The following is a 27740-nucleotide window of genomic DNA, read 5'->3' as shown; positions in this document are numbered from 1 at the left end:
AGATCCGCACCTCCGTGTTCTCCCACTTGCTGCTCCGCTCTCTCTTGGCCCACTGGAGCACACACTCTCGGTCAGCGAACCGGTGGAACCTCACCAACACCGCCCGCGGGGCTCATTCGGCTTGGGCCTCCTAGCCAGTATTCTGTGGGGCCCCTCCAGCTCCAGGGGCCCCTGGAAGGACCCAGCTCCCATCAACGAGCTCAGCAAAACGACCACATAGGCCGCCAGGTCCGACCCCTCCAGAACCTCCGTGAGGCCCAGGATCCGTAAATTCTTCCACCTCGACCGGTTGTCCAGCTCCTCGAACTGCTCCTGCCACTTTTTATGGAGCGCCTCGTGCATCTTCACCTTCCCCGCGATGGCCGCGGTCTCATCCTCCCTTTCGGAGGCCTGCTGCTGCAGCTCCCGGATTGCGGCCCCTTGTCTGTCTGAGTCTCCATCAGCTCTCTGGTGGTAGGCTTCAGCGACTCCAGAAGCTCCTCCTTAAGCTCCTGGAAGCAGCGCAGAAGAGTCGCCTGCTGCTCCCGCCAAATCCCCGGCGCCGGCGAATTCGGCAGCCGGCGTCGGCGGGATTCACGCCGCCCCCGGCGATTCTCCTACCTGGCGGGGGGTCGGAGAATCCCACCCTGTATCTCTCGTAAAGTTCATGGGCGGGATTCTCCCCTACCCAGCGGGTGGGCAGTCCCAGCACCGAGGAGTGGCGTGAACCACTCTGGCATCGGGCCGCCCCAAAGCAGTGAAATCCTCCGCACCTTCAGTGGCTAGGCTGGCGCCAGCGATGTTTGCGCCATGCCGGCTGGCATGGAAGGGGCTTTGAGCCATGCCAACTGGCACCGAAGGGCCTCCGCTGGCCGGTGCGAGTTGGCGCATGCGCGGGAGCGCCAACGTGTGCTGTCGTCATTCCAGCGCATGCGCAGGAGGGGTTCATCTCTGCATAGGCCTACGCGGACTGTTACACCGGCTGACGCGGAGAATAGAGTGCCCCCACGGCACAGGCCCACCCACGGATCGATGGGCCCCGATCGTGGGCCAGGCCACTGTGGAGGCACCCCCCTGGGCCAGATCCCCCCGCACCCCCTGGAGGCCGCCCGCGGAGCCTGGTCCCGCCAGTAAGTACCTACCTTAATTTACGCCGGCAAGATGGGCCTAAAACGGGTGGCCACTCGGCCCATTGCCGATTCTCCGACCCGGTGGGGGTTTGGAGAATCCTGCCCCATGTGTCCGAGTTCATTGATTTAATTTGAAAATTCACCACTTTATTTCATTGCATTTCATCATAAATTTATTACAAAATTCACAAAATAATTTAGAATCTGGATTCCCGGCTTGGGTCACTGTCTGTGTGGAATCTGCACATTCTCCAGTGTCTGTATGCGTTTCCTCCAGGTGCTCCGGTTTCCTCCCACAGTCCAAAGATGTGCAAGTTAGGTGGATTGGCCACACTAAATTACCCTTAGTGTCCAAAATGGTTAGGTGGGGTCACTGGGTTACGGGGATGGGGTGTTGTACGGGGAGTTGTGAGCTTAAGTCGGGTGCGTTTTGCAAGGGCCGGTGCAGACTAGATGGGCCGAATAGCCTCTTTCTGCATTGTAAATCCTATGATTCTATACTGATTATGAAACTGGAAATTGACACACATCATTCTTTATAAACCAAATTGCAACATCCAATGATACTTTGAACAAGCAGGTAATGAAGGGAGTGAAGTCAGTGAAATGATTGTGGTCAGATTACATCATTGTTCTTAAATGTGTGCTATTGCTTTGCGTAGTCTGATGTAAACATTGAATAGAAGCATCGAACAGGCAGCGGGAGGAACAGAATCCAGTGTCCACCTCCACATCCATACAGGCAAAATGAAAGTCATTCTCTTCGTCTTTGCTGCAGCCCAGATCCTTCACTGTTCTGGCAAGTATTGTAATGTGCTAAGGAATGGTTTTGTTGTATTGTTTGTTGTTCTGATCATTGGGTGTTAACCCAAATGGCTAATGGTCATATGTATTCATCCTTAAAACACTTTGTTTTTCAATTCAGGAATTCCATGCGCTAGTTCTACCTTTTCAGAAATTAAGACAGCAATAGATATTACAATTGCAAAGGTGAATGAAGAATTTGCAACAAGGAACATCTTTGCCATTGTGAAGTGTGAATTAACAAATGTAAGTGCCACCAAGTTTAATTTATTCCCTTTTGTATTTCTCCTCTAAAGAACGTCACAAATTCCATCTATTGTGTTTGAAACAATTTTATTGTGAGAAACAATCATTGGTGACATGTGAAAAAACAACTTGTAGCATTTTAGATCAATGCTGGTTATTTTGGACCAATTTATATATTTTATTCAAAAATATTCATTTTCTGTCCAACTGAATTGCTCCCACTTGTCACCATTCACTGTTGATTATTTCAACCTTGAAATTCTCTTTGTAAACCTTTTAATGGGATCTCCCTATGCAAATACCTGCTGAGCTGCTATGAGGCTGCAGTTTGCCCCAGAAGCTGGTAGCACTAGCCTCTGGTCACTAGATGCTGCTGAAAAGCAATTCTTAATTTGCTCAAATCCAACTCCTCACATCACAACAAAAGCAAAATATTGCGGGTGACGGAAGTCTAAAGTAAAACCAAAAATATTGAATTACCCAGCAGGTCAGGGAGCTTCTGTGGAGAAAGAAAATTAATGTTTCAGGTAGAGGACAGTTTGCCCCATTGTTTTGATTTTCTGGTTTGCTAATTTTGCAAACTTTCAATTTTCTCGCATTCGGCGATTGGCCGGAGAATCCACGTTGGCGCTGAAATCAGAGACAGTGTCGCTTTTGCGATGTTCCGCCCCCTCCAAAACGGCAACTCGCAGAGTACGCTGCAAGCCAAATGGACGGCCTCAGGATGTTACCTGAGGCCTTCCCCCGATGCTCCACCCACGATAGGCCGATTTCCCGATGGCGTCGGCCACTCATGCTATTTATTTTCGGGAACTCGGCGTGGCGGCTGCGGACTGAGTCCAGCGCCACCAGTCGGAGAAGAGCTATCCGCAGGCAGGAGGGGCTTAGGCAGGGGCTGGGGGCACTGGTGGGGGGTGGCCCGGGAGTGGGAGCCTGGTTAAAGGGGGGCACTATTTGGCAGGCCGTGTCTGTGCGCAGCCGTTGCCCTGATGCACGGCGTGGCCACTGAAGGCCGCCGCTGTGTGCATGTGCGGTCATGGACCCGGCAATTCCCCGGCCGTATATGCAGATAGAGCCGGGGCCTCTACGCTGCGTGTCTGCTAGCCCCCCACCAGATGGTGGCTGTTGTGCTCCAATTTTTTCATCGTAAAACACCACCATTCCTCCGCTGGTGGCAGCACTTCGTCTTAGAATGGGAGAATCCAGCCCTATATGTTTCTAACAGGACAATTCCAGTCCATCTGTTTCCAGTCTGTGTTCTAGACTGTTTCCAGAGACTGTACAATAGGCATGGCATGGTGGTAGAGTGGTGTGTAATGCTGCCTCACACCACCAGGGACCTGGGTTTGATTCTGATCTTGGGAGACTGTCTGTGTGAGGTTTACACATTCTACCCGTGTCTGTGTGGGATTCTTCCGGATGCTCCAGTTTCCTCCCACAGCCCAAAGATGTGCAGGTTAGGTGATTTGGCCATGCTGAAGTGTCCCTTCTTGTCCAAAGATTAGATGGGGTTATTGGGTTATGGGGAGAGGGTGGGGACGTGGGCCTACGTTGGGTGCTTGTTCTGAGGGTCGGTGCAGACTTGATCGACCAAATGGTCTCCTTCTGCACTGTAATGATTCTATTAGTTCATTTAATAGCAGCTGCAACTTTTATTTCATTGGCACAATGCGGGGAAAAAAGATTGTGTACATTGTGTGACCAAAATTCTTGTGTTAGCCAATCACCTTTTGTTCAGGAACCTTATGTATTCCTGAGTAATCATTTTCAAATCATGCCTTTTATGTTAAGATTGAACAATGATACTGACCAAGGTAGCATTTAAAATGGGGATTAGTCTGCAAACCTCCCACTTTAATCTGTAGCTGACAGTCATGATTTAGGTGCAGACTGCAGCACAAGCATTGCTTGTGTTGTCTCAGTTCAGTGCTTCCCATCCAGTGAAGGTAAAGGGCCGATGATTGCTGAAATGCATTCTGGTTGAATCCCAGTTTCCTAAAGGCAGTCAATATCTTAAAAAGCGATTGTCACTGGTAGCTTTACTTCCAGCAGCAATAGGTTTATGTGCGACAGGGAGACATACTTTACACTTGTTGTATATTCACCTCTTGTGACCCACAGTGGGGTCAAACAGGTTAGAGTTCAGCCAAGTTTTCAGCAGGATTTTTCTACAGCAAAGATGCTACATTAATATTCCATAGTGAGGAACAGTTGCAGTCATATAATGGACAGGCTCTCTCACACTGCTAAAGAGTTGGTTGTTACAGTCAGCATTAGGAAGACAATTGTCATATTGCGATATCACCATCTATCAGCATTGACAATGTGATGCTGGAGATTGTTGATAGCTTCACTTATCTCAGTTCCACAATCACCAGCAATCTGTTACTGATGCTGAAACCAAAACACACATCACAAAAGCTGCAGCTGTTATGCCGAAGCTGAGTTGGAGAGTGTAGAACAACAGCAACCTGGGTTGGGAACATCAGACTGCAAGTCTACCAAACTTGCAACCTCAGCGCTCTCCCTTACAGTGGTGGGGCCTAAGCAACATACACTGGGCAGGAGAATAGGCTGAACAGTTTCCACCTCCACTGTCTCAGATGTATCCTCAGCATCTCTTGGCAGAATCAGATCACCAGCTCAGAGATTCTGGTGCAGGCACTCATTGCTAAGCCAATGATATCTGCACTGGCTTGGTCATATTTATTTGACGGATGATGACCACATACCCAAATACCTTCTGTACAGTGAATTGGCCACTGGGTTGACCTTCTGGGCATCTATACCTCCACTATAAGGATACCTGGAAGGGAGATATAAAGATGGTGGTCATTGACACTTTCATACTGTGAGCTCTGGAGGCTGACAGTCTGGAAGGACGTTGGAAGAAGCAAGCAGAAGTGAAAAGTTCAGCTTTTCGAGGAGAGGGCTCAGAGAAAACAGACAGCCGAGAATTGTGCACCTTCTCAGCTCACCGTCTTCCTCTGCAGAAAACAGAGTATGGTTCCTGAAACAAGAGGCTGCCAAGGACATACTCAGAATCACAGAATAATACAACCCAGAGGAGTCCTTTTGGTCATTATGTCTGCCCCGAAGCATGAAAAACACCTGACCGCCCAACCTAATCCCATTTGCCAGCACTTGGCCCATTATTTGAATGTTATGACTGCCAAGCGCTCATCCAAGTACTTTTTAAAGGATGTGAGGCAACCCTCCAAGGCAGTGCATTCCAGACCATCACCACCCTCTGGGTAAAAAGGTTTATCCTCAAATCGCCCCAAAACCTCCAGCCCCTCACTTTGAACTTCTGATCCCTCATAGCTGACCCTTCAACTAAGGGGAACAGCTGCTCCCTATCCACCCTGTCCATGCCTCTCATAATCTTGTACACCTCAATCAGATCCCCCCTCAGTCTTGTCTGCTCCAGCAAAACCAACCCAAGCCTATCCAACATCTCGTCGTCACTCAAGCAACATCCTGGTGAATCGCCTCTGCACCCTGTCCAGTGCAATCACATCCTTCCTATAATGTGGTGACCAGAATTGCACACAGTACTCCAGCTGTGGCCTCACACTGTCCAGATTTCTATTGGGGATTGATTCCATCAGTTCCACCTCTTAATGTGTCATGCTGAAGAGGATGGACATAACCCGCAGTGCAATGATTCCCACTGCTCTATCAATGTTACTTCACTTACGCTGTTTTGGCAGTGTTAATCAGAATCCTCCAGTTGGTGTCAATGAAACATCATTCTTGTGGTTTGTGCTGATTTCTGTGGTTTAGTTCTCATGGTGCAATATGAAACTGTGGCAAGAACAGTCACACATTTTTTTCTGATTAAAGGTTTCTATTTTATTGTGGCATTTTCGAATCTCTGTGTTATGGGGTGATACAATTTCCTGCTGTTCACTATTTTATGCTGGATTTACATTATGGTTTTTGGGAACAAGGAAATAAAATATTTCAATACAATTCATGCCTTGAGTCCCTGTGTTTTTTAAATTCACTCATGGGGTGTTGGCCTCATTGGGAAGTCCAGCATTTCTTGTTTACTCCCAATTACACTTGAGAAGATGACTCTGAGTCACTTTCTTGAATTGCAAGAGTTTCTGTCAACGAGGTCATTCCAAATTAAACAATCAACCACATTGGGTTTGGAGTTCCATGTAGATGGGGCTGTGTAAGTACAGTCTTCCTAAAAGAAATTAAATGAAATATCGCTTATTGTCACAAGTAGGCTTCAAATTAAGTTACTGTGAAAAGCCCCTAGTCACACATTCCGGCGCCTGTTCGGGGAAGCTGGTACAGAAATTGAACCATGCTGCTGGCCTGCCTCGGTCTGCTTTCAAAGCTAGCGATTTAGCCCTGTGCTAAACCAGCCCCCTGGGATACTAACGGCTGGATTCTTGCTATTGGAATTCTCCATTACGCCGGCAACGCACTCATTCCTGGGGATTTCCCGATGGCGTGGTGCTGCCCACAATGGGGAACCCCATTGACCAACTGGCGAGATGGAGAATACCCCCGCCAGCAGGGGTGTGCTACACCAGAAATCCGGTGAGGCAGGATGGAGAATCCTGCCCTAAATGTCAGTAGTTCCATGGTTACTATTACTGATCCAAGGGGAGGAATTGGGCATGATTCAGCCGAAAAATGACTACGTGTCATTTTGGGTGGGTTTGGCGGGGTGATCCCCGCACCTTTAAGGACCCCCTTCCCCTTTCTTCCCCCCGCCCTTGTCATGCCCGCCTTTGCACACCCCACCCTTCATAACCACCACCCCCCGCTTCTTTTTTTTAAAAATAAATTTTATTGAAAAATTTTAAACTTATACAACAATAACGCACCATAGTAAAATACCAAAAATAACAATAATATTAACAGTCATAAACATTCGCCCCACCTCCATGAACAACACAGCATTTTAACAACAACGCAAATTAACACAATATAAAGTTACAGAATAGACACTACAATAAGGAACACCCCCCCCCCGGGTTGCTGCTGCTATTGACCAAGTTACCTATCTTTGAGCCAGGAAGTCCAGAAAAGGCTGCCATCATTTATAGAACCCTTGTATTGATCCTCTCAGGGCAAATTTGACCCTTTTCAATTTTATAAATCCCGCCATGTCACTGATCCAGGTCTCCACACTTGGGGGCCTTGCATCCTTCCACTGTAGCAGAATCCTTTGACGGGCTACTAGGGACGCAAATTCCAGGACACCGGTCTCTTTCGCCTCCTGCACTCCCGGCTCTACCGCAACTCCAAAAATCGCGAGTCCCCACCCTGGTTTGACCATGGATCCAACCACGCTCGACACCGTCCCCGCCACCCCCTTCCAGAATTCTTCCAGTGCTGGGCATGCCCAGAACATATGGGCGTGGTTCGTTGGACTCCCCGAACATCTGGTGCACCTGTCCTCACCCCCAAAGAACCTACTCATCCTAGTCCCGGACATGTGGGCCCGGTGCAGCACCTTAAATTGGATGAGACTAAGCCTCGCACATGAGGAGGAAGAGTTGACTCTCTCCAAGGCATTCGCCCAAGTCCCGTCCTCTATCTGCTCCCCAAGTTCCTCCTCCCATTTAGCCTTCAGCTCCTCCACTGACGACTCCTCCACCTCCTGCATTACCTTATAGATGTCAGACACCTTCCCCTCTCCGACCCACACCCCCGAAAGCACTCTGTCCATCGTCCCCCGCAACGGCAGCAGAGGGAATCCCTCTACCTGTCGCCTAGCAAACGCCTTTACCTGCAAGTATCAGAACATGTTCCCTTGGGGAAAGCCAAATTTATCTTCCAGTTCCCCCAGGCCCACAAACCTCCCGCCAATAAACAGGTCCCTCAATTTGCTGATGCCCGCCCTTTGCCACCCCCTAAATCCCCCATCCTTGTTCCCCGGGATGAACCGATGGTTGCCACCCAGTGGAGCCTCCATCGAGCCCCCTGTTTCCCCCCGATGCCGTCTCCACTGTCCCCAGATTCTTAGGGTCGCCGCCACCACCGGGCTCGTGGTAAACCTCTTAGGGGAGAGCGGCAACGGTGCCATTACCATGGCACAGAGGCTCGTACCTCGACATGACGCCATCTCCATTCTTTTCCATGCTGCCCCTCCCCCCTCCATCACCCATTTACGCACCATTGACACATTGGCTGCCCAATAGTACCCCAGAAGGTTGGGCAGCGCCAGCCCGCCTCTATCCCTCCCTCGCTCCAGGAACACCCTCTTCACTCTCGGAGTCCCATGTGCCCACACAAAGCTCAAAATACTGCTAGTCACTCTCCTAAAGAAGGCCCTGGGGATAAAGATGAAAGAGGAACAAGAACCTCGGAAGCACCGTCATTTTGATGGACTGTACCCTCCCCGCCAATGATAATGGCAGCATGTCCCACCTTTTGAACTCCTCCTCCATCTGATCTACAAGTCTGGTGAAGTTATGCTTGTGAAGAGTCCCCCAGTCCCTGGCCACCTGCATCCCCAGGTACCTAAAGCTCTCCCCTGCCCGCCTAAGCGGGAGCCTACCAATTCCTTCCTCCTGGTCTCCAGGGTGCACCACAAACACCTCCCTCGTGCCTAAATTTAATTTATAACCTGAAAAGGTCCCAAACTCAGCTAGCAACACCATCACTCCAGGCATCCCTCCCGCCGGGTCCACCACATACAGTAACAGGTCATCGGCATACAACGACACCCTATGTTCCTCTCGACCTCGCACCAAGCCTCTCCACCTCTCTGAATCCCTCAACGCCATCGCCAGCGGCTCGATTGCGAGTGCAAACAACAAGGGGGACAGGGGGCAACCCTGCCTGGTCCCTCTGTAAAGCCGGAAGTACTCCGACCTCCTCCTATTCGTGGCCACGCACGCCACTGGGGCCTCATATAGCAGCCGTACCCATCTAATGAACCCTTCACCAAATCCAAACCTCCCCAACACCTCCCATAGGTACCCCCACTCCACTCTATCGAAGGCCTTCTCCGCATCCAGTGCCACCACTATCTCTGCCTCCCCCTCAATCGCCGGCATCATGATGACATTCAACAATCTCCGCACATTCGTGTTCAGCTGCCTTCCCTTCACGAAACCTGTCTGGTCCTCGTGCACAACCTCTGGCACACAGTCCTCTATCCTGGTGGCCAGGATTTTTGCCAGGACCTTAGCATCCACGTTGAGGAGAGATATGGGCCTGTATGAACCACACTGCTGGGGGTCCTTGTCCCTCTTTCAAATTAACGAGATCAGCGCCCGCGACATCGTCGGGGGCAAAGTCCCCCCTTCCCACGCTTCATTGAGTGTCCGCACCAGCAAGGGGCCCACTAGGTCCACAAACTTTTTATAAAATTCCACCGGGAACCCATCCGGCCCCGGTGCCTTCCCTGACTGCATCTGCCCGATCCCCTTAACTAGCTCCTCCAGCTCAATCGGCGCACCCAACCCCTCCACCTTCTCCTCCTGCACCTCGGGAAAGAAAGCCCGTCAAGGAACCTCTCCATTCCCCTCCTCTCCCCCGTTGGCTCCGACCGGTACAGTTCCCCATAAAAGTCCTTGAAGACCTCATTCACCTCTACCCCCTTCCGCACCACATTCCCACTCTTGTCTCTCACTCCAGCAATTTCCTTAGCCACATCCCGCTTGCGGAGCTGATGAGCCAGCATCCTACTCGCCTTTTCACCATGTTCGTACACTGCCCCTTGTGCCTTCCTCCACTGTGCCTCCGCCTTTCTAGTGGTCAGCAAATCAAATTCAGCCTGCAGGCTGCACCTCTCCCCTAACAGTCCCTCCTCTGGTGCCTCTGCGTACCTCCTGTCCAACTCCAGCATCTTTCCCACCAGTCTATCCCTCTCACTCCTCTCGCTCCTCTCCCTGTGTGCCCGGATGGATATCAGCTCCCCACGAATCACTGCCTTCAGGGCTTCCCAGACCATCCCCACCTGAACCTCCCCCGTATCATTCACCTCGAGGTACCCCTCAATACTTGCCCGGACCCTCCTACACACCTCCTCCTCCGCCAACAACCCCACATCCAACCGCCACAACGGACGTTGGTCCCGCACCTCCCCCATCTCCAACTCTATCCAATGCGGAGCGTGGTCGGAGATTGCAATGGCCGAATACTCGGCCTCCTCCACTCTCGGAATCAGTCCCCTACTCACCACGAAGAAATCTATCCGAGAGTAGACCCTATGTACGTGGGAGAAGAAAGAGTACTCGTGTGCCCTCGGCCTCACAAACCTCCATGGATCCACCCCACCCATCTGATCCATAAACCCTCTCAGTACCTTGGCCGCCGCTGGCCTCCTACCCGTCATAGAGCTGGACCGATCCAGTGAAGGATCCAACACCGTATTAAAGTCCCTCCCCCCATGATCAGACCTCCCGCCTCCAGATCCGGAACCCGTCCCAACATACGCCTCATAAAACCCGCATCGTCCCAATTTGGGGCATACACACTAGCCAGTACCACCTTCTCTCCCTGTAGCCCCATTAATATGGAGAAACCTACCCCTCCCACCCCCAGGGACGCCTATAATAGGGAGACCACCCCTCCAGAGACCCATGTAATAAGGAGACCTCCCAGCAACCCCTATAATAGTGCAGATCCTCGAGGGATTCCCTTAATAGGGGATCCCCAGGGATCCCCTAACTAAATGAACCCATCCCCATGGAGACCCCGGACTAAAAGGACCGCCACAGAGACCCTATGACTAATGGGACTCCTGACAGAGACCTACTGACTAAAGGGACCCCACAGAGACCCTATGATTAATGGGGCTCCTGACAGAGACCCATTGACTAAAGGGACCCCACAGAGACCCTATGATCAATGGGATCCTGACAGGGACTCCCTGACTAAAGAGTCCCCCCCCCCTCCCATAGACCTCCCCCTCTCCAGACCCCCAACCCAGAAAAGAGACCCATACTTGGAAGGTAGAATGTAGTCCACAGAGGGGCAGTGAAAATAATGACAGCTGTAACACTTACCTATAAGCTCCACATGTCCATCCCTTGCAGGAGAACAGCTGTGGCCTGTGTTCAGACCCTCAGATCCATGAGCTGCAAGCCATTCATTAATTTCTCGCAGTGGGCTGTGATTGATAGCTTCCACAAACCATCTGCAGCCTTGATTCATTCATCTCTCCTCTGACTCAAACTGCTGATACCCCAATGTTTCCAAACACTGACCACATCAAAGAGAAGTCAGTGCATTCCAATCACACAAGCGCCCAATGTGAACCTCGTTTCTGGTCCCTCCCATTATTCTCGTGACATATTGGGTGCTTTGCGGCTAGATAATCGCCGCCAATGCTTTGCTTGCTTTTTTAAAAGTTCATTTGAAGCTGTTCAATAAACATTTGACCAGCCGATGAAATTAAAGATTGATGTCACACATACACACATCACATCATTGTGACAGACTAAACTGATCTCGCCATTAGTGTGGGCTGGCTTGGAAGTTCTTGCTCCCCAGGGTGTCCAACTTTTATCCAGTTTCAAATTCCTAGGGGTGCACATCACCAAAAATCTGTCCTGGTCCACTCACGTCGACGCTATCACCAAGAAAGCACAACAGCGCCTATACTTCCTCAGGAAACTAAGGAAATTCGGCATGTCCACATTAACCCTTGCCAACTTTTACAGATGCACTATAGAAAGCATCCTATCGGGCTGCATCACAGCCTGGTATGGCAACTGCTTGGCCCAGGACGGCAAGAAACTTCAGAGAGTCGTGAATACCGCCCAGTCCATCACACAAACCTGTCTCCCATCCATTGACTCCACCTACACCTCCCGCTGCCGGGGGAAAGCAGGCAGCATAATCAAGGATCCCTCCCACCCGGCTTACTCACTTTTCCAACTTCTTCCATCGGGCAGGAGATTCAGAAGTCTGAGAACACGCACAAACAGACTCAAAAACAGCTTCTTCCCCACTGTCACCAGACACCTAAATGACCCTCTTATTGACTGACCTCATTAACACTACACCCTGTATGCTTCAACCGATGCCAATGCTTATGTAGTTACATTGTATTTCTTGTGTTGCCCTATTATGTATTCTCATGTATTTTCTTGTCTTTTCTTGAATTTTGTTTAATTTCCTTTTCTTCCATGTACTGAATGATCTGTTGAGCTGCTTGCAGAAAAATACTTTTCACTGTACCTCGGTACACGTGACAATTAACAAATCCAATCCAATCCAATAAGAAACACTTTGACTCTGAGACTTCTGGAGGATGATGGCAGAGGTTTGGGTGTGGTGGTGGTGATGGTGCTGAGCTTAAGAGTTAGATGGTGGAATGTTACTGAGCATAACATCCCTTAGCGGCCCAAGGCCACAGCGGGCATGCTCACAGAGGAAACAAAGAGGCTCAGCCTCCCACAGCTTGTCCTAGTAATAAAGTACACATGAATGTTATTTAATGGACACTGGGCAAACTGTCAATATAAGGGACAAACTCTTCAAATACAAGAAACTTGGTCACATTGTAAGACCATTCTTCACAAAGGAATATCAGGCAAGGGCAGAAAAGGAGGTGGGATTTCCAGTTGTGTACAGTCACAGTCATTTTAAAAAATTCACCCACCTGTTTGGGCCCAGTCAGGCTGCGAATAAAGCCCTGTATCATTATTTATGAGTGTGACCTGAAGCATCCTTCATTAATTGTAATTCTAATCCTTTGATTAGAATCCTGTTTTCTCAGAAGGTGAAACTCCAGTCAATTTAACGATTGATATCCAGGAAACTGTGTGCAACAAAAACTCTGGACTGGATCCCGCAAATTGTGCACTGATACCTATCCCGGATGCTGTGAGTATTACATTGTCAGACATTTGATTCACTGTTGTGATTAATCCAAACATTGGAAGTTTTTGTGTGACAGTAAAATGACACAATGATCTACCACGGAACATGTATATATTTTTTGCAACAAAGATAAAAGGTATGGATGTGCCCACACTCTGGATTTTTGTAAAACACGATGAGAGGTTTATTAAGAGAAGTTACTCATACAATCAAAGATGTTGATAAGTTGGAACCAGATCTTTCTGTAATCAATAATAGTTTAGGAGAGAAATGTCGCTTTACGATTTTCATTAATTCGCTGAAGGACATATCTCCTGATTTTGCTGGTGAACAAGATTCCATAGCAACATAAACGTTTACGGCTAACTGAGCTGAGAAATGTTGCAACCTTTAGGTCCTTCAGTGTCTGGGTGACTATTAAACACATTTGGAATCTTTCTACGGTTGAATTCCATGTTTCATAATCCACATTAAACGTTTCTATGGCGCCTGGGTTTCCCTAGGGTCCACACTTCCTACCTTCCGATTGGTATGGAAAAGAGCGCACAAACGATCCCTTGAACAAGCACGAGGAAATCTTTCCCTTTTGCCTGACTTTATTTCGACTTTTCACCCAAGCAGTGGCCAAGCAGAGTTTTTTCATTATAAATTTAGAGTACCCAATTTTTTTTTTCCAATTAAGAGGCAATTTAGCATGGCCAATCCAACTAACCTGCACATCTTTGGGTTGTGGGGGCAAAACCAACGCAGACATGGGGAGAATGTGCAAACTCCACACGGACAGTGACCCAAGGCCGGGATTCGAACCCGGGCCCTCAACGGTGCAGTCCCAGTGCTAACCACTGCACCACATGCGGCCCTTGGACCAAGCAGAGTTGACAGATTACAAAGTCCCCATTCCCTGTTGCCCGTGTATCTTCGCCACGTGCATGGTCCCTGAAGCCCAGACCCCCACTCACTTCAACGCACTCAAGTCTTCCCCGACTGTTGGTCTTGTTACTCACAGTTGCTGTTGAAAATTTGTTTAAACCTTCACATTGGTGGCAGCGCGTCACCCGACGTATGTGCGTGTTTGAATTTTCCATTCTTCCTGATGCCGTGCCACAGTTAGTCAACAAATTTTCTTCCCAGCGATTTTTCTGTCTCAATCCTCTTCGCCAGTTTTCTCTTCTGTTATATGTCTTTGTTGCCTCAAAGAGAAAGGTTATGGAGGTGTCCACATTCTGGATTCTTGTAAAACATGATGAGAGGTTTATGAGAGGTTTATTAAGGGTGCTGTCCATACAATCAAGATGGTGATCTGCTCAAAGCCTGGGCACTCTGTTGACATCACTACACATCACGTGACACAGAACCAACAAGAATGGATTCCCAGGTACATGATAGGACATTTGAAAGTTAGTTCCCTGTTCGCTAATATTTTTCATTGGCCCCCCAGACAGCAGAAACCAGTAAAGTACCCCGCTGTGACTCAGGAATGTCGGGATAGTTTTGGAAGGCAATGCTGTCAACATGGAACAAGCTTGGGTCAGTGATAGGGCAATTGTAGAATAAATTGTAACATCAATTTTGATGCAGGTGGCCTCTTCAATGAATATCCTCCATTGTCCAACTCCATTGTCCAAATACTAACCAAGCCAACTTGCACAATGGCTATGCTTCCTGGCTCTCTCACAGTTACCTTTCAACAACAGCAATAGCTTATGGCTATGTAGCACCTTTTGACATAATGGACTGTGCTCAGGCACTTCACAGGAGCATTATAAAACAAACCGACACACATGGAGAAAATAGGGCAGATGACCAAAAATGTTTATTTCTAGTTCCTTGAGCTTCAGAGTTTTTCCAATCCTACTTCTGTCTTGGGCAAGCAATTTAATAGATGTCTTAAAGCCGGAAGATGACATGGAGGGGTGAAAAGGTGTAAGGAGGGAATTCTGGAGTTTGGGACTGAGGCAATTAAGGCATAGCAATCAATGGTGGAACCTGAAAAATAGGTGAAAGGATGATGTGATGAAAGAAAGGTTAGAAATAGAGGAGCACAGATATCTGAGAGGGTTTGGGACTGGCAAGTTAAGTTTTATGTGTCTATAAATGTTCCCATGTGCCTAGTCTCCTCCTCACAATTCACATTCCAGTTACTTTTACACTTGTTACATTTATTACATTTGTTCCTCATATCCAACTCGTTGATATAGATTGTGAGTGGTTGGGGCCCAAGTACTAATCCGACGGTACTCCACTTGCCACAGAGAGCCAACCCGAGGATGACCAATGTATTCCTAATCTCTGTTGCCTGTCTGTTAGCCCATCATTAATCATGCCAGTGTATAACCTCCCAACCCTTCAAGATTTAGTTACTAACCTTTTTTTAAAATCCAAATGCACCACATCCACTGGTTCCTTACCTATTCAGCTCATTCTATTCCATTCATAGCAGCACGGTAGCACAAGTGATTAGCACTGTGGCTTCACAGCGCCAGGGTTCCAGGTTTGATTCCCTGCTGGGTCACTGTCTGTGCAGTGTCTCCACATTTTCCCCGCGTGTGCGTGGGTTTCCTCTGGATGCTCTGGTTTCTGCCCACAGTCCAAAGATGTGCAGGTTAAGTGGATTGGCCATGATAAATTGCCCTTAGTGACCAAAAAGGTTAGGTGGGGTCATTGGGTTACGGGGATAGGTTGGAAGTGAGGGCATAAGTTGGTTAGTGCAGACGTGATGGGCCGAATGGACTCTGCACTGTATGTTCTATGTACCAGTTACATCCTAGGCAGCACGGTAGCACAGTGGTTAGCAGTGTTGCTTCACAGCTCCAGGGTCCCAGGTTCAATTCCCAGCTCGGGTCACTGTCTGTGTGGAGTCTGTACGATCTCCCCATGTCTGCGTGGCTTTCCTTTGGATACTCCGGTTTCCTCCCACAGTCCAAAGACGTGCAGGTTAGGTGGATTGGCCATGATAAATTGCCTTGCTGTCCAAAAAGGTTAGGTGAGGTTACTGGGATAGGGTAGAGGCGTGAGGCTTAAGTAGGGTGCTCTTTCCAAAGGCCGGTGCAGACACGATGGGCCAAATGGCCTCCTTCTGCACTGTAAATTCTAGGTTTTTCATGCATGACTTCTTCATTAACTCACGCTGACACTGCTCAATCCGACCATTATTTCTGGACTGTCCAGTTCACAGAATAGAATCATAGTATCCGATCCTTTATTATAGATTCCAGCATTTTCTGTGCTAACAGGTTTATGGTTCCTGGTTTTCTCTCTTCCCCCTTTCAGAAATAATGGGATGCACTTGACACTTCCCAAACGGCATGCACTATTCCAGAGTCTATGGATTATAGGAAGATGAATACCAATGCATCTGAAATCATCACCATGTGATGTTGAATCTCCGCTTTTCTTTCTGAACGTGGGTTCTGAAGGGCTCCCAGTTCCATGTGATCCAGTTGTTCTTGATGCTCCCAGATCTCTGGATGAGCTACAATTACCTTCAGTTAAACACTGTGAAAATTCCATCTACAAGTTTGCTGACGAGTTGACCATAGTGGGCTGGATCTCGAATAACGTAGAGTCAGATTACAGGAGGAAGATAGAGAACCTAGTGGATTGGTGCAGCGACAAAATCTATCCCTCAATGCCAGCAAAACTAAAGAGCTGGTCATTGACTTCAGAAAGCAAAGAACTGTACACACCTCTGTCAGCATCAATGTGGCCGAGGTGGAGATGGTTCGCAGTTTCAAATTCTTAGGGGTGCACATCTCCAAAAATCTGTCTTGGTCCACCCACGTCGACGCTACCACAAGAAAGCACAACAGTGCCTATACTTCCTCAGGAAACTAAGGAATTTAACATGTCCACATGAACTCTTACCGACTTTTACAGATGCACCATAGAAAGCATCCTATCTGGTTGCATCACAGCCTGGTATGGCAACTGCTCAGCCCAAGACCACAAGTAACTTCAGAGAGTGTAAACACCGCCCCGTCCATCACACAAACCTGCCTCCCATCCATTGACTCCATCTACACCTCCCGCTGCCTGGGGAAAGTGGGCAGCATAATCAAAGACCCCTCCCACCCGGCTTACTCACTCTTCCAACTTCTGCCATCAGACAGGAGATACAGAAGTCTGAGAACACGCACGAACAGATTCAAAAACAGCTTCTTCCGAGCTGTTACCCAACTTCTAAATGACCCTCTTATGAACTGACCTCATTAATACTACACCCGTGTATGCTTCACCCGATGCGGTGTTATGTAGTTACATTGTTTACCTTGTGTTGCCCTATTATGTATTTTCTTTTATTTCCTTTTCTTCCCATGTACTTAATGATCTGTTGAGCTGCTCACAGAAAAATACTTTTCACTGTACCTCGGTACACGTGACAATAAACAAAATCCAAATCCAAATCCAAACTAAAGCTGTTGTCTTCACCACCTCAGATCCCCTCTGTAGCCTTGTCAATTATTCCACCCCTCTTCCCATCCTCTGGTTCATGATCTGTAGATCATTTGCAGAATTAGGGACCTATTTGGTTCCGAGCTAAAAATTCAGCTCTTTCAAAAACCGTCTTGCCTGAATCATATTTTGCACAAGTTCCTCCTCACCCATCATTCCTCGAGAGTAAAAATAGGAGGTCATCACAGGACAATGTGGAGCAAGAGATGTATTGCAGGAAGGAGGGCTTCAGATTCTTGGGTCATTCAGTCCAGCTCTGCAGCAGGCCCAATGTGATTGAGTTGCACTTATACAGAGCTGGGACCCTCTCCTTGTGGGCAAGTTAATTAGTGCTGGGGATGTGGGGGGGGGGGGGGGGGGGGGGGTATGGGGTAGAGGAAGGGTTATTCAGCAGATGGTTAGACACTGAGATGTATTAAAAAATGGAAACAAGATGCGCAGGGGAGTGGGAGGGACGGTTAGAGATAATATAGAATTAGGTGGAATCTCAGAAAATACAATGAAGTCTAATTTAGGTTTGAAGTACATGTGTGTAAATGCACAAAGTGTGTTTCATAAGAATGGTGAGCTGCAGATGAGAATTACCATGGGGACTATGATGTAGGGTGTGATTTAACCACTGCCTTAAGCCCAGCATGGATTTGGACGTGCGGACCAGGGCACAGTGGATTTTACCCAGTTTGCAATTTACCCAGCCCCCTCCCGATGGAGAGTTCAGGATCTCACCCAAATATGGCGAGAATATCATTAATCCTCATTTGCATTTATTTCAATCTCATTAGCAAGATTGAAGTCAAATGCAGCGGCCTCCCAGAGATTACTGGGCTCCACAACGAGAATTCAGGCAAGCATCGTTTAGTCTTCCGTTTCAAAAATATGAAGCTGGTGCAATGGCTACTGAGGGGAAGTGACATACAGGTCAAGGGCACAGGAGCTGCTGGCCCAGTACTTGGGGAGTGGGAATCTCCCTCAGGGGTGAACTTGTTCAGGGGGCTGAAGCATTCTAGGTCAGGGGTCTCCCCTTGGCCGGTGGGGGGGGGGGGGGGGGGGGGCGCGTGTGAGGGGCTTTGTGTCTGTGAAGCCTTCAAGCCATCTTTTGTGAAGAACCAAAGAACCATAACAGGGACAATAACAGCTTCAGCCTGCCTGTCCTACCAAAAACTTCCAGGACAGAGCCCTGTTCTTTCTTCTATGTTGAACGTCAATTTCATTCCCTTTGACTGTGAACAGTCTCTAGCTTCACAGCTGAAGTATATTGCAAAAGACAAAGCAACCTTGATCGTTATGTGAGCACTTCCCAGCTGCAGGGTGTGTTTGCTGTTTGCTGCTGTTAAGCTGCAAATGCCTGGAGGCTTCTGTAGCTGAGAGTTAGTTTGCTGTTTGCTACTGTCTTTTCTGCTTGCCTGCTGCCTCTTCCCCTTGGATTTACTTGCTGCTTTCTGGTTGGAGGGAAGGAAGAAAGAAGGTAGTTGCCTTTTGGTCTCTTTTACCTGGAGTGCCATGAGGTGAGGATTTTGGAGGGCTTACTACTGGGCTGAGGATGGACGATGACTTGCTCGAGCAGTCTGTGGCTGTTTTTAAAGGTCTTTTTGCGTATTGACTATGCATTCTGGACATGTGGGTCAGCTGTTAATGCCCCTGTGTTCTTGTGGCCCGGTGATGGAAGATCAGACGCCGATACTGCAAGAGAGGAAGGGCGATGGCCCAGCTCGGTTATGCAGCCCGGAGATTGTGTCGGGACAATTTCATGGACTCCTGGTGATTTTTTAATGTTCAGTAACCATCTGCTGCTCCTGTTATGGAAGTCGTGCAGGTCGCTGGTGTTCCTTGGTTTCCTTTTGTCCTGCATTTAGTCTATGTCTGTTTGGGGGGTGGGGGTGGGGGGTGGTGTTAGGAATTGTATGATTGGAACCATGTAACTGTGGTTTAATTTTTTACTGGTTGCAGCTCCTCCTGCCTCTGGAGCCTGGGAGTCGTTGGAATGAGGCGCTGCCAGTGCTGGAGAGAAGGAGGTGGTTTTTGCTTTCTCTCCCTCCTCCGCTATGCTCCATGTTGGTGCGACCTTCTGGTGGTTGGCTCACCAAGCGACTTTCCACTGATGCAGGTCAACTGTCGGGGTGGGGGAGAGGGAGTTTGTTTGCCCAGTTGCAGTGTGTTGCTTTTTTTTGTCTAGAAGCTGTGTGCTTGTCTGCTGCAACACCTCTCGCTCTATGGCCTATGCCCCTGGCAAATTACCAGTGCTGGAAAGTTGGTGAGGTGTTCTCGCTCCTACTTCCACTGTGCCCTGTGTCGTTTTTCTCACGCATATACACTCAAACAGGCATGCACGTGCAGTCATTCACGCCTATACTCTTTATGCATGCACACTCTCACCCATATGCGTGCACTGATGCTCACCCACATACTTTCCTGTACACCATTGGTCACTTTTCCATCGATGTGGATCTACCACTGGGGAGGATGGGGGTGGGGGGGTGGGAGGCATGCGCTAACTCGACAGCTGGTGGTATTGTATTCTTTTTTTTAATTGTCTCTATTTTGTCTTTGGTGTGCAGCTGGTGTCCTCGTTATATGCCTGCCGGTTTTGTGTTTTCCTTCATGCACGCTACCGGTGTTGGTGGGGGCCCTCTCCTTCTTCCGCTCTGTCCTGAGTTGCCATGACCTTTTCCAGTGGTCTGTGCTGCTCGTTCGCGCACATATGCTCTCTAACAGGCGTGCACCTGCAGTCATTCACGCATATACTCTTTATGCATGCACACTCCCACTGATACATACACACTGATGTTCAAACACATACTTACCCATATATTGGCGCCTTTCCACCGATGTATGTGTGCTGCAGGTGGTGGGGGTTTTGAAGCTGCCTTAGAAGCAGTTGGCATTGTTCCTTTGGTTTTTGCCCTTGGTGTATGGCTGGTGTCTTTGTTGTCTTCCTGCCTATTTTGTGTTCTCCTTCGGTGGTTGCTCTGTATTTAGTTTTATTTGTAATGTTTTGGACATGTTCTGGACTGAACTGCATCGCTGTGGGTTGGGTGGAATATTTTTCTCACTCTCCATCACTGCAGCTCTGAACCTTTATGCCACCAGCTCAGTTTAGGATTCGAGTGGAACCTTTACGGAATTTCACAAGCTATGGACCACAGATGCATCGGGGAGGTCACGGATGCCCTGTATTCCCGGGCATCCAACAATATCACCTTTGAGCTGGACCAGGTTCAAGATGCTTGGACTGAAGGATTCTATGCCATCACAGGGGTGCCCCAGATGGCATGCATGTCACCTTGCAAGCATTGGGGCATCAGGGAGTCCCCTTTATTAACAGGAAGGGGTTCCACTTTATGAATGTTCCTGAATGTTCAGATTGTGCGGACCACTCCATATCATGCACATGTGTGCACGTTACTCTGGGAGCGTGCATGATAACTACATCCTGGGGCACTCGCAGATCCCTGGTCTCTTCGACAACCACGCCAGGATGACAGGTTGTCTCTTGGAGTCAAGGTGTACTCACTAAGGTCAAGGCTGATGACATTGCTGTGGAGGCCTGAGACCATGGCGGAGACCCGATGTAATGAGGCCCATGCTGCCACCCGTGCTGTTATTGAGCGGTACATTGGACTGCACAAAATGCAATTCCAATATCTAGACTGCTCCGGCGGTGCCCGACGTGAAACCCCCCAGAGCATCTCATCTTTGTTGTGGTCTGCTGTGCCCTCCACAACCTGGCACAGCAGCGGGGCAACATGCTGGAGGAGGAGGGACATGTGGCTTAATCTGAAGAGGAAGCAGACCAGGAAGGGTTGGATGATGAGCCTGGGGAGAAGCCGGAGATGGAGCCAGAGGAGGGAGGACAGGGTCAGACATATTCGGTGAACCAGGGAACCCGTCATCATCTTCAGACTCTCTTTGGACAAGGCTGTGTCTGTCAGCTCAACCTTCTCTCAATTTGCCTCCAGCACCCCCACACTACACCCTCCATGACAACCCTCTTCCGCCCCTCCAAGGGTCTGTGTAACATCACTCCAGGGTGATGGGCCTGTGTTGGTGCTGTCAGTGGTCAAGGGAGTGATGATAACTCACTGGGAGGAAAGCTCTGGTGCTCCTCACTTTAGGCCAGAGTCTGACTCCTGTCTTTCTGCTGACAGCGCGCTCACACCCATCCTCTGAATGGAGTCTGCACCAGGGGCATGTGATCTTGGACCACTGTACCTGAGGGCTGGGGGGAGTGGAGGAAAAGGGGTGGGGGGGGAAATGAAAATGAAAATCACTTATTGTCACAAGTAGGCTTCAATTAAGTTACTGTGAAAAGCCCTTAGTCACCACATTCCGCCGCCTGTTTGGGGAGCCGGTGCGGGGATTGAACCGTGCTGCTGGCCTGCTTTAAAAGCCAGCGATTTAGCCCAGTGTGCTAAACCAGCTGGCCCACTGTAAAAATTAATGTGTCAGAGGCTGCACCATGTATCAGGTGTAACATGTTTTGATAGTGAACAGTTGACATTTTCATCCCCCCAGCTACAGACAGTGACCCTCCTCCTCCCCTCAGAGCCCACTTGGTGCTGCTCAACCTTCTTGATCTTCTGATACATCTAGGTGTCTCCCCAGGATGCACATCAGAGGGGTGGCAGCCTGCTGCTCTCCATGCCCTGTGGCCTTTGATGCCCTTTGTGGATGTCCTCTGGAGGACCTGGAGCTGGGGGGCCTCCGCCGACTTACCAGTGTTACAGGCATCGCCACCAATCGCCACCCGATTATGCCTGCTGCCGTTGAGATGCACCAGTGTCATGAGGGGGAACTTCAGAAGACCATGAGGCCGCCATCATCTATGTGGTGGCTGGCCCCAGGTTGACCTCTAACATTTACTCCTCCAGGATGGTGCCTTGAGGGCCCTGGGAGACTTCATGGGATAGAGGGACAGCTGGAGTGAGCTCCAGAAACCTCTGAATTACCTGGCTCTGCCAGTGCTGGCGGCTCCCCATTGTCGGCACCATGGTGTTGATGCCCTCAGCAATGGTCCTCAGTGACTGGTGCATGCTCGGCAATGTCCAACTACATCTAGGACACGTCCCTCAGTGACTAGGACATGATGTCACGGCCTTCAGTCAGGGTCATCACTGACTGTGCCATGCCTTGTGCACCACCACACGATGCAGACGTCGTGCTCCAGGCTTTCCACTGCGGTCGCCACCTTAGCAGTGTTGGCCTCAGTGCCACACATTGTCAGCAAAATCTCCTGCACCTGTAGCCTCTGGGACTCGTCCAATCAGCTATGCACCTGCTGGAATGTCGCTGACATCCTCGACTGAATGTCACTGCAGTGTCCTATCATCTGCATCAGCTCTGGGAGAACTTTATCCAGAGGCTCGGTATCTGACTGGGACCCAGTTGAGTCCAAGGATTCAGCAGACCTTGGACTGCTCACTCCCCTGGATGTTTCTGCCTCCATCCGATGTGCATCAGCAACTGTGTGGTGCTCATCAGATTGTGCCCCAGAAACCTGTGCCCTAATTTCGCCTACCGAGGCGTGTGCATCTGCGCTGCTGGAAAGTTGGAATGCCAACTGTGATGCCTCAATGGTGTCTCCTCTGAGTTCTATTCCAAGCTGGTCTCTTGTGTAGTGGCGAGGCGGGGTGTGATGGAAAGGACTCAGGCTGGCCTGGCCTCATCAGATGGTGATCCTGCGAGAGAATGGACATGTGGTCAGTGAGAGAGAAGGATCATTTTGTCTGACATTAACCAATCACTTGAGACAGGTCATCTGGGGTGAATGGGTGAAAGGGCAATAGATCCTGACCTCGCTAGCTGTCAGTAACTACTCTCTCCTCGATTTATCCCACAATTTCCATGGCCCCATCCTCAGAGAAGGTAAGGACTCGGATCAGCCAACAATGATGAGAAGCTCGTGGGGGCTCATTTTTGGCACTAAGTGTCGTTAAATCCGGGCTACGATCTCACCAACGTGGCTGACGAGGAACACCCTGCCCGCCAGTTGACCCAATACGCTTGTTTCAATGAGACTTGGCTCAAAGAGGGGAGAACTGGATGTTTAATATTCATGGGTACAAAGTATTCTGGCAACTAATAATCGGAGAAGGGGTAATGGTTTGAATAACAATTTTTTTTACAGTGCCAGAAAGAGAGAATGTCCTTGAGGAATCAATGACAGAGTCTCCTGGGTTGGAGCTAAGAATTTGCTGCCATTTGCTAACCATTGTTTGCAGCAAACTACCCAGCCTTCCGAACAGGGACCATGACACCACACAACCCTGCCATGGCAATCTCTGCAAGATGTGCCAGACCATCGACATGTGTACCACCATTACACGTGACAACAGCACCCACCAGGTATGTGGTACATACTGGTGCAGCTCAGCCAACGTTGTCTACCTCATACACCGCAGGAAAGGATGTCCCAAAGTATGGTACATTGTTCCCTTCCAGTCGGGGAACACTTCAGCAGTCAAGGGCACTTAGGCTCTGATCTTCGGGTATGCGTTTTCTAAGGCGGTTCATGATGCGCGACAACGCAGAATTGCCGAGCAGAAACTTATAGCCAAGTTCCGCACACATGAGGACAGCCCCAACCGGGACCTTGGATTCATGTCGCATTACATTCACCCCCCACCATCTGGCCTGGGATTGCGAAATCATAGAATTCCATAGAATTTACAGTGCAGAAGGAGGCCATTTGGCCCATCGAGTTTGCACCGGGTCTTGGAAAGAGCACCCCACACAAGCCCACACCCCCACCCCATCCCCATAACCCAGTAATCCCATCCAACACTGAGGGCAATTTTTGGACACTAATGGCAATTTAGCATGGCCAATCCACCTAACCCGCACCTCTTTGGACTGTGGGAGGAAACCAGAGCACCCAGAGGAAACCCATGCACACAGGGGAAGAACGTGCAGACTCTGCACATATAGTAACCCAAGCCAGGAATCGAACCTGGGACCCTGGAGCTGTGAAGTAATTGTGCTAACCACTATGCTACTGTGCTGCCCCTAATCCTACCAACTGTCCTACCTTGAGACAATTCACACCTCTTTAACCTGTGATTATCCCTCTCTCCAGTTGCTCCATTTGGATCTGTGTAGACTTAATTACCTGTAAAGACTCGCATTCAAAATATTGTCTTGCATCTTTGATTTTGTCTATATATATGTTTCTGGAACCCACCTCTTCACTCACCTGAGGAAGGAGCAGTGCTCCGAAAGCTAGTGATTCAAAACAAACCTGTTGGACTTTAACCTTGTAAGACTTCTGGTGCTCACCCCAGTCCAACGCTGGCATCTCCACATAAAGCATTGGAGCAGTGTGTCCCATCAATGGGATGATAGCACGGAATGTTCAATAGCATATGTATCTAGGCCCTGGCTGATGCAGAGCACCACTGCGCCCAAATGGAGAAAGAAGGATTGGCCGTGATATAAGTGGTGAAGAAATTTCATCAATACATCTGCCGACACTATTTTTATTATTATCACTGACCATAAGCCCCTACTGGTCCTCTTCAAAGTAGACAAGGGGATTTCCCCCAGAACCTCAGCCCAGATGCAGCGCTGGGCGCTGTTTTCAGCAAATACAAATGCCCTCAGCCTAGTAAAGGACAAGGTTGTGGCAATGCTGAACTTCATGGACATTGCCTGTGATAGTCGCTCAGATGCTGATGTGGACTCAAAGGGACTCCACATTGGTGAAACAATGCCACATAATTGTGCATGGATGTGCAATGTTGTCAGATGACCTGATTTATATTACAAGAACATTTGTCGCTAAAGCTATAAACGATTAAATAACATTAACTGCAAGTAAACTATATACACATTAACTGCAGGTAAACTATATACAAAACAACCTCTTTCCATCTTCCTCCAGACAGTCTGATGGGTCACCTGGCTCTAACATTCACCTACATACACATGAGTCTCCTAGTGGTCAGTCTGTGAATTACAAAGTAACCATGATATCACTACATCCCTTTTTGTTTGAAGGAATAAATAATTTAATTATCCTCCAAATATTTACATGTGATATCATGAGCCTATGAGTCTAACTATTAATTTAAAAAGAAATTAAAACTGGTTTAACAAAAAAAAATATATATATATATATACACACACTCACACAAGAACAGCAAGCACAGTATCTACAAATAGTCCAAATCTACAAATTGAGTTGATCAGATTTTCTTCTGTCTTTGGTTGATCTTCTCAAAGTTTGACCTTGCTGCTCAGAACTTGTAGATTCAATATTCTCCATGACATTCTCATGCTCAGGAACTGCTGAACTATCTGACACTGCAGATGACGTTGATTCTGATGTAGATTCGTCACACATCACGTTGCAACAGTCTCCTCTGGTTTTCAAGAGCACAAGATAATTTCTTCTTCAAACTAACCCATCCTCTTTCTGTACATTGTAGGAACGAGGTGCTACTTGTTCAAGTACAAAAGCTTTTCTCGACCAATTGTCTGAATCTCCTCCTCTCACAATGTCATCACTACTCAGGAGGTGATAAAGTTCTAGGCACTCTATCATAGAACTGCTTTTGTTTTGCTTTCATGTTCTGCATTTCCTACAGGACCACTACATTCTCCTCCTTCTTTTCCAAGTATGGAAGTGCGATACACAATTTTCTATTCATGAGTAACTCTGCTGGCGATCTACCATGTGACAATGGTAATCGTCTGTCACTCAATAGTGTGAGATATGAATCAGATTGGCTGTCCATTGCTTTCTTCAACAATTGTTAACAATATGTACATCTTTTTCAGCTATTCCATTGGCTTGGAATTGACTCAACATATTATGATTGAAATCGTACATGACTGCAAAATGTTGCCACACTTTACAACAAAAACTAGGACTGTTGTCACTCGTGACGACTTGTGGAAATCCATGTCTAGAAAAAATTGACTTGGATGCAGTATTACTACCTGGTGTTTTGCTTGAAAGTAGAGCCATTTCGGGATAGTTTGAAAAATAGTCTATGATCATGAAATAATCTTTCCCTCGTAGTGAAAGAGATCAATAGCTACTTTCTGCCAAGGTGCAGTAGGTAAATCAGATATTTGCATAGGTTCTCTTGTTTGCTTACAACGATGCATCTGGCATGTGTCACAACAATTGACCATCCTGTCAATATCCTGGTTTATACCTGGCAAGTAAACAGAGTCACCAGCACTCTGTTTACATTTTTCAATCGTGAGATGTCTTTTGTGTATCCTCTTTATTACATCCTTGCGAATAGATTGAGGTATAACTATCGTGTTCAAACAAATTATCACTCCATGAATGATATTGAGTTCAGATCTTACATTTTAGAACTCCATACATTGACCTCTGGGCCTGTGTGTGTTGGTATTCCTCATCGTCTCTCTGAAGCATTTGATCCTTCCAGGTCCCTTCTTGGATTTCAGTAGTTTTGGATCGGATACTGGTAGTAGTGTGGAAATAAGATTTACATGCAGATCTACATCTTCAGCAATTTCACTACCAATACTTTGTATCGGTGCTCTCGATAATGCATTGGTTAAAAACAAATATTTGTTTGACGTGTAGATGAGATTGAAGTCAAAGCGTTGTAATTTCACCATCAACCTTTGAATGAGCCTTTGAATGAGCGGAGACATCTGGTTGAGATTTCTTTTGATGATGCTAACCAAAGGACGATGATCTGTGTCAACTGTGAAAGTTGGAAGCCCAAAGGCGGAGTCATTGAATTTCTACAAACCTTCAACTAAACCCAGGTATTCATTTTTGATTTGAGCGTACCTCTGGTCGTTTGCCGTCATGGAGAGTGGATGCATACCCGACTGGTTTCCAATCATCATGTTCGAGTTGCAGAAGAACTGCTCCCAGACCATCTTTGGACGGGTCTGTTGACACTTTAATCTGCTTAGACGGGTCAAAAAATGTGAGAACTGGTGTGGTGGTTCGTGAAGTCTTGAGCTTCTTCCACTCTTGCTTATGTTGCTCAGTCCAAGTGAAATCTGTTGTCTTGTGAAGGAGATTTTTTTGCTGACAGATTTGGAATGAATTTCCCTATAAAATCGATCATACCCAGACAAGAGGCTTTCTTGTCGTTTGGTTTTGATATATTGAGAATCCCTTGAATTTTGTCCTTGTCATGTTCAATGCCATGCAATGAAAGCTTGTCACCTCGGAATGTGACCTCAGTTACTCTAAATTGGCACTTTTGCTAGTTGAGTTTCAGCCTATTTCTGCTGATGCTTGTTAAAGCAACCTCATATTGTGCTCCTCCATGGTTGAGCCCCAAATGATGATATCATCCACGTACACACGTACATCTTTGATGC

The 27740-nt window shown here is 48.2% G+C and overlaps 1 protein-coding gene across 1 annotated transcript in view; it reads left to right on the top strand.

Moving 5' to 3' along the window:
* Positions 1-1856: 1856 nt before the first annotated feature.
* LOC119962290 (cell wall protein DAN4-like) overlaps positions 1857-27740 on the top strand; it is a 37835-nt gene continuing 11951 nt past the window's right edge. Inside the window, exons 1-3 of the mRNA XM_038790278.1 lie at positions 1857-1908; positions 2035-2159; positions 12849-12971. Of these exons, the coding sequence (XP_038646206.1) occupies positions 1857-1908; positions 2035-2159; positions 12849-12971 (300 nt within the window). The remainder of the gene's footprint in view (positions 1909-2034; positions 2160-12848; positions 12972-27740) is intronic.

The sequence above is a fragment of the Scyliorhinus canicula genome, chromosome 2, assembly GCF_902713615.1.
Source record: "Scyliorhinus canicula chromosome 2, sScyCan1.1, whole genome shotgun sequence".
NCBI classification, from domain to species: Eukaryota; Metazoa; Chordata; class Chondrichthyes; order Carcharhiniformes; family Scyliorhinidae; genus Scyliorhinus; species Scyliorhinus canicula.
The sequence above is the reverse complement of the archived record's forward strand: the minus strand, read 5'-3'. Positions and strand labels throughout refer to the sequence as shown.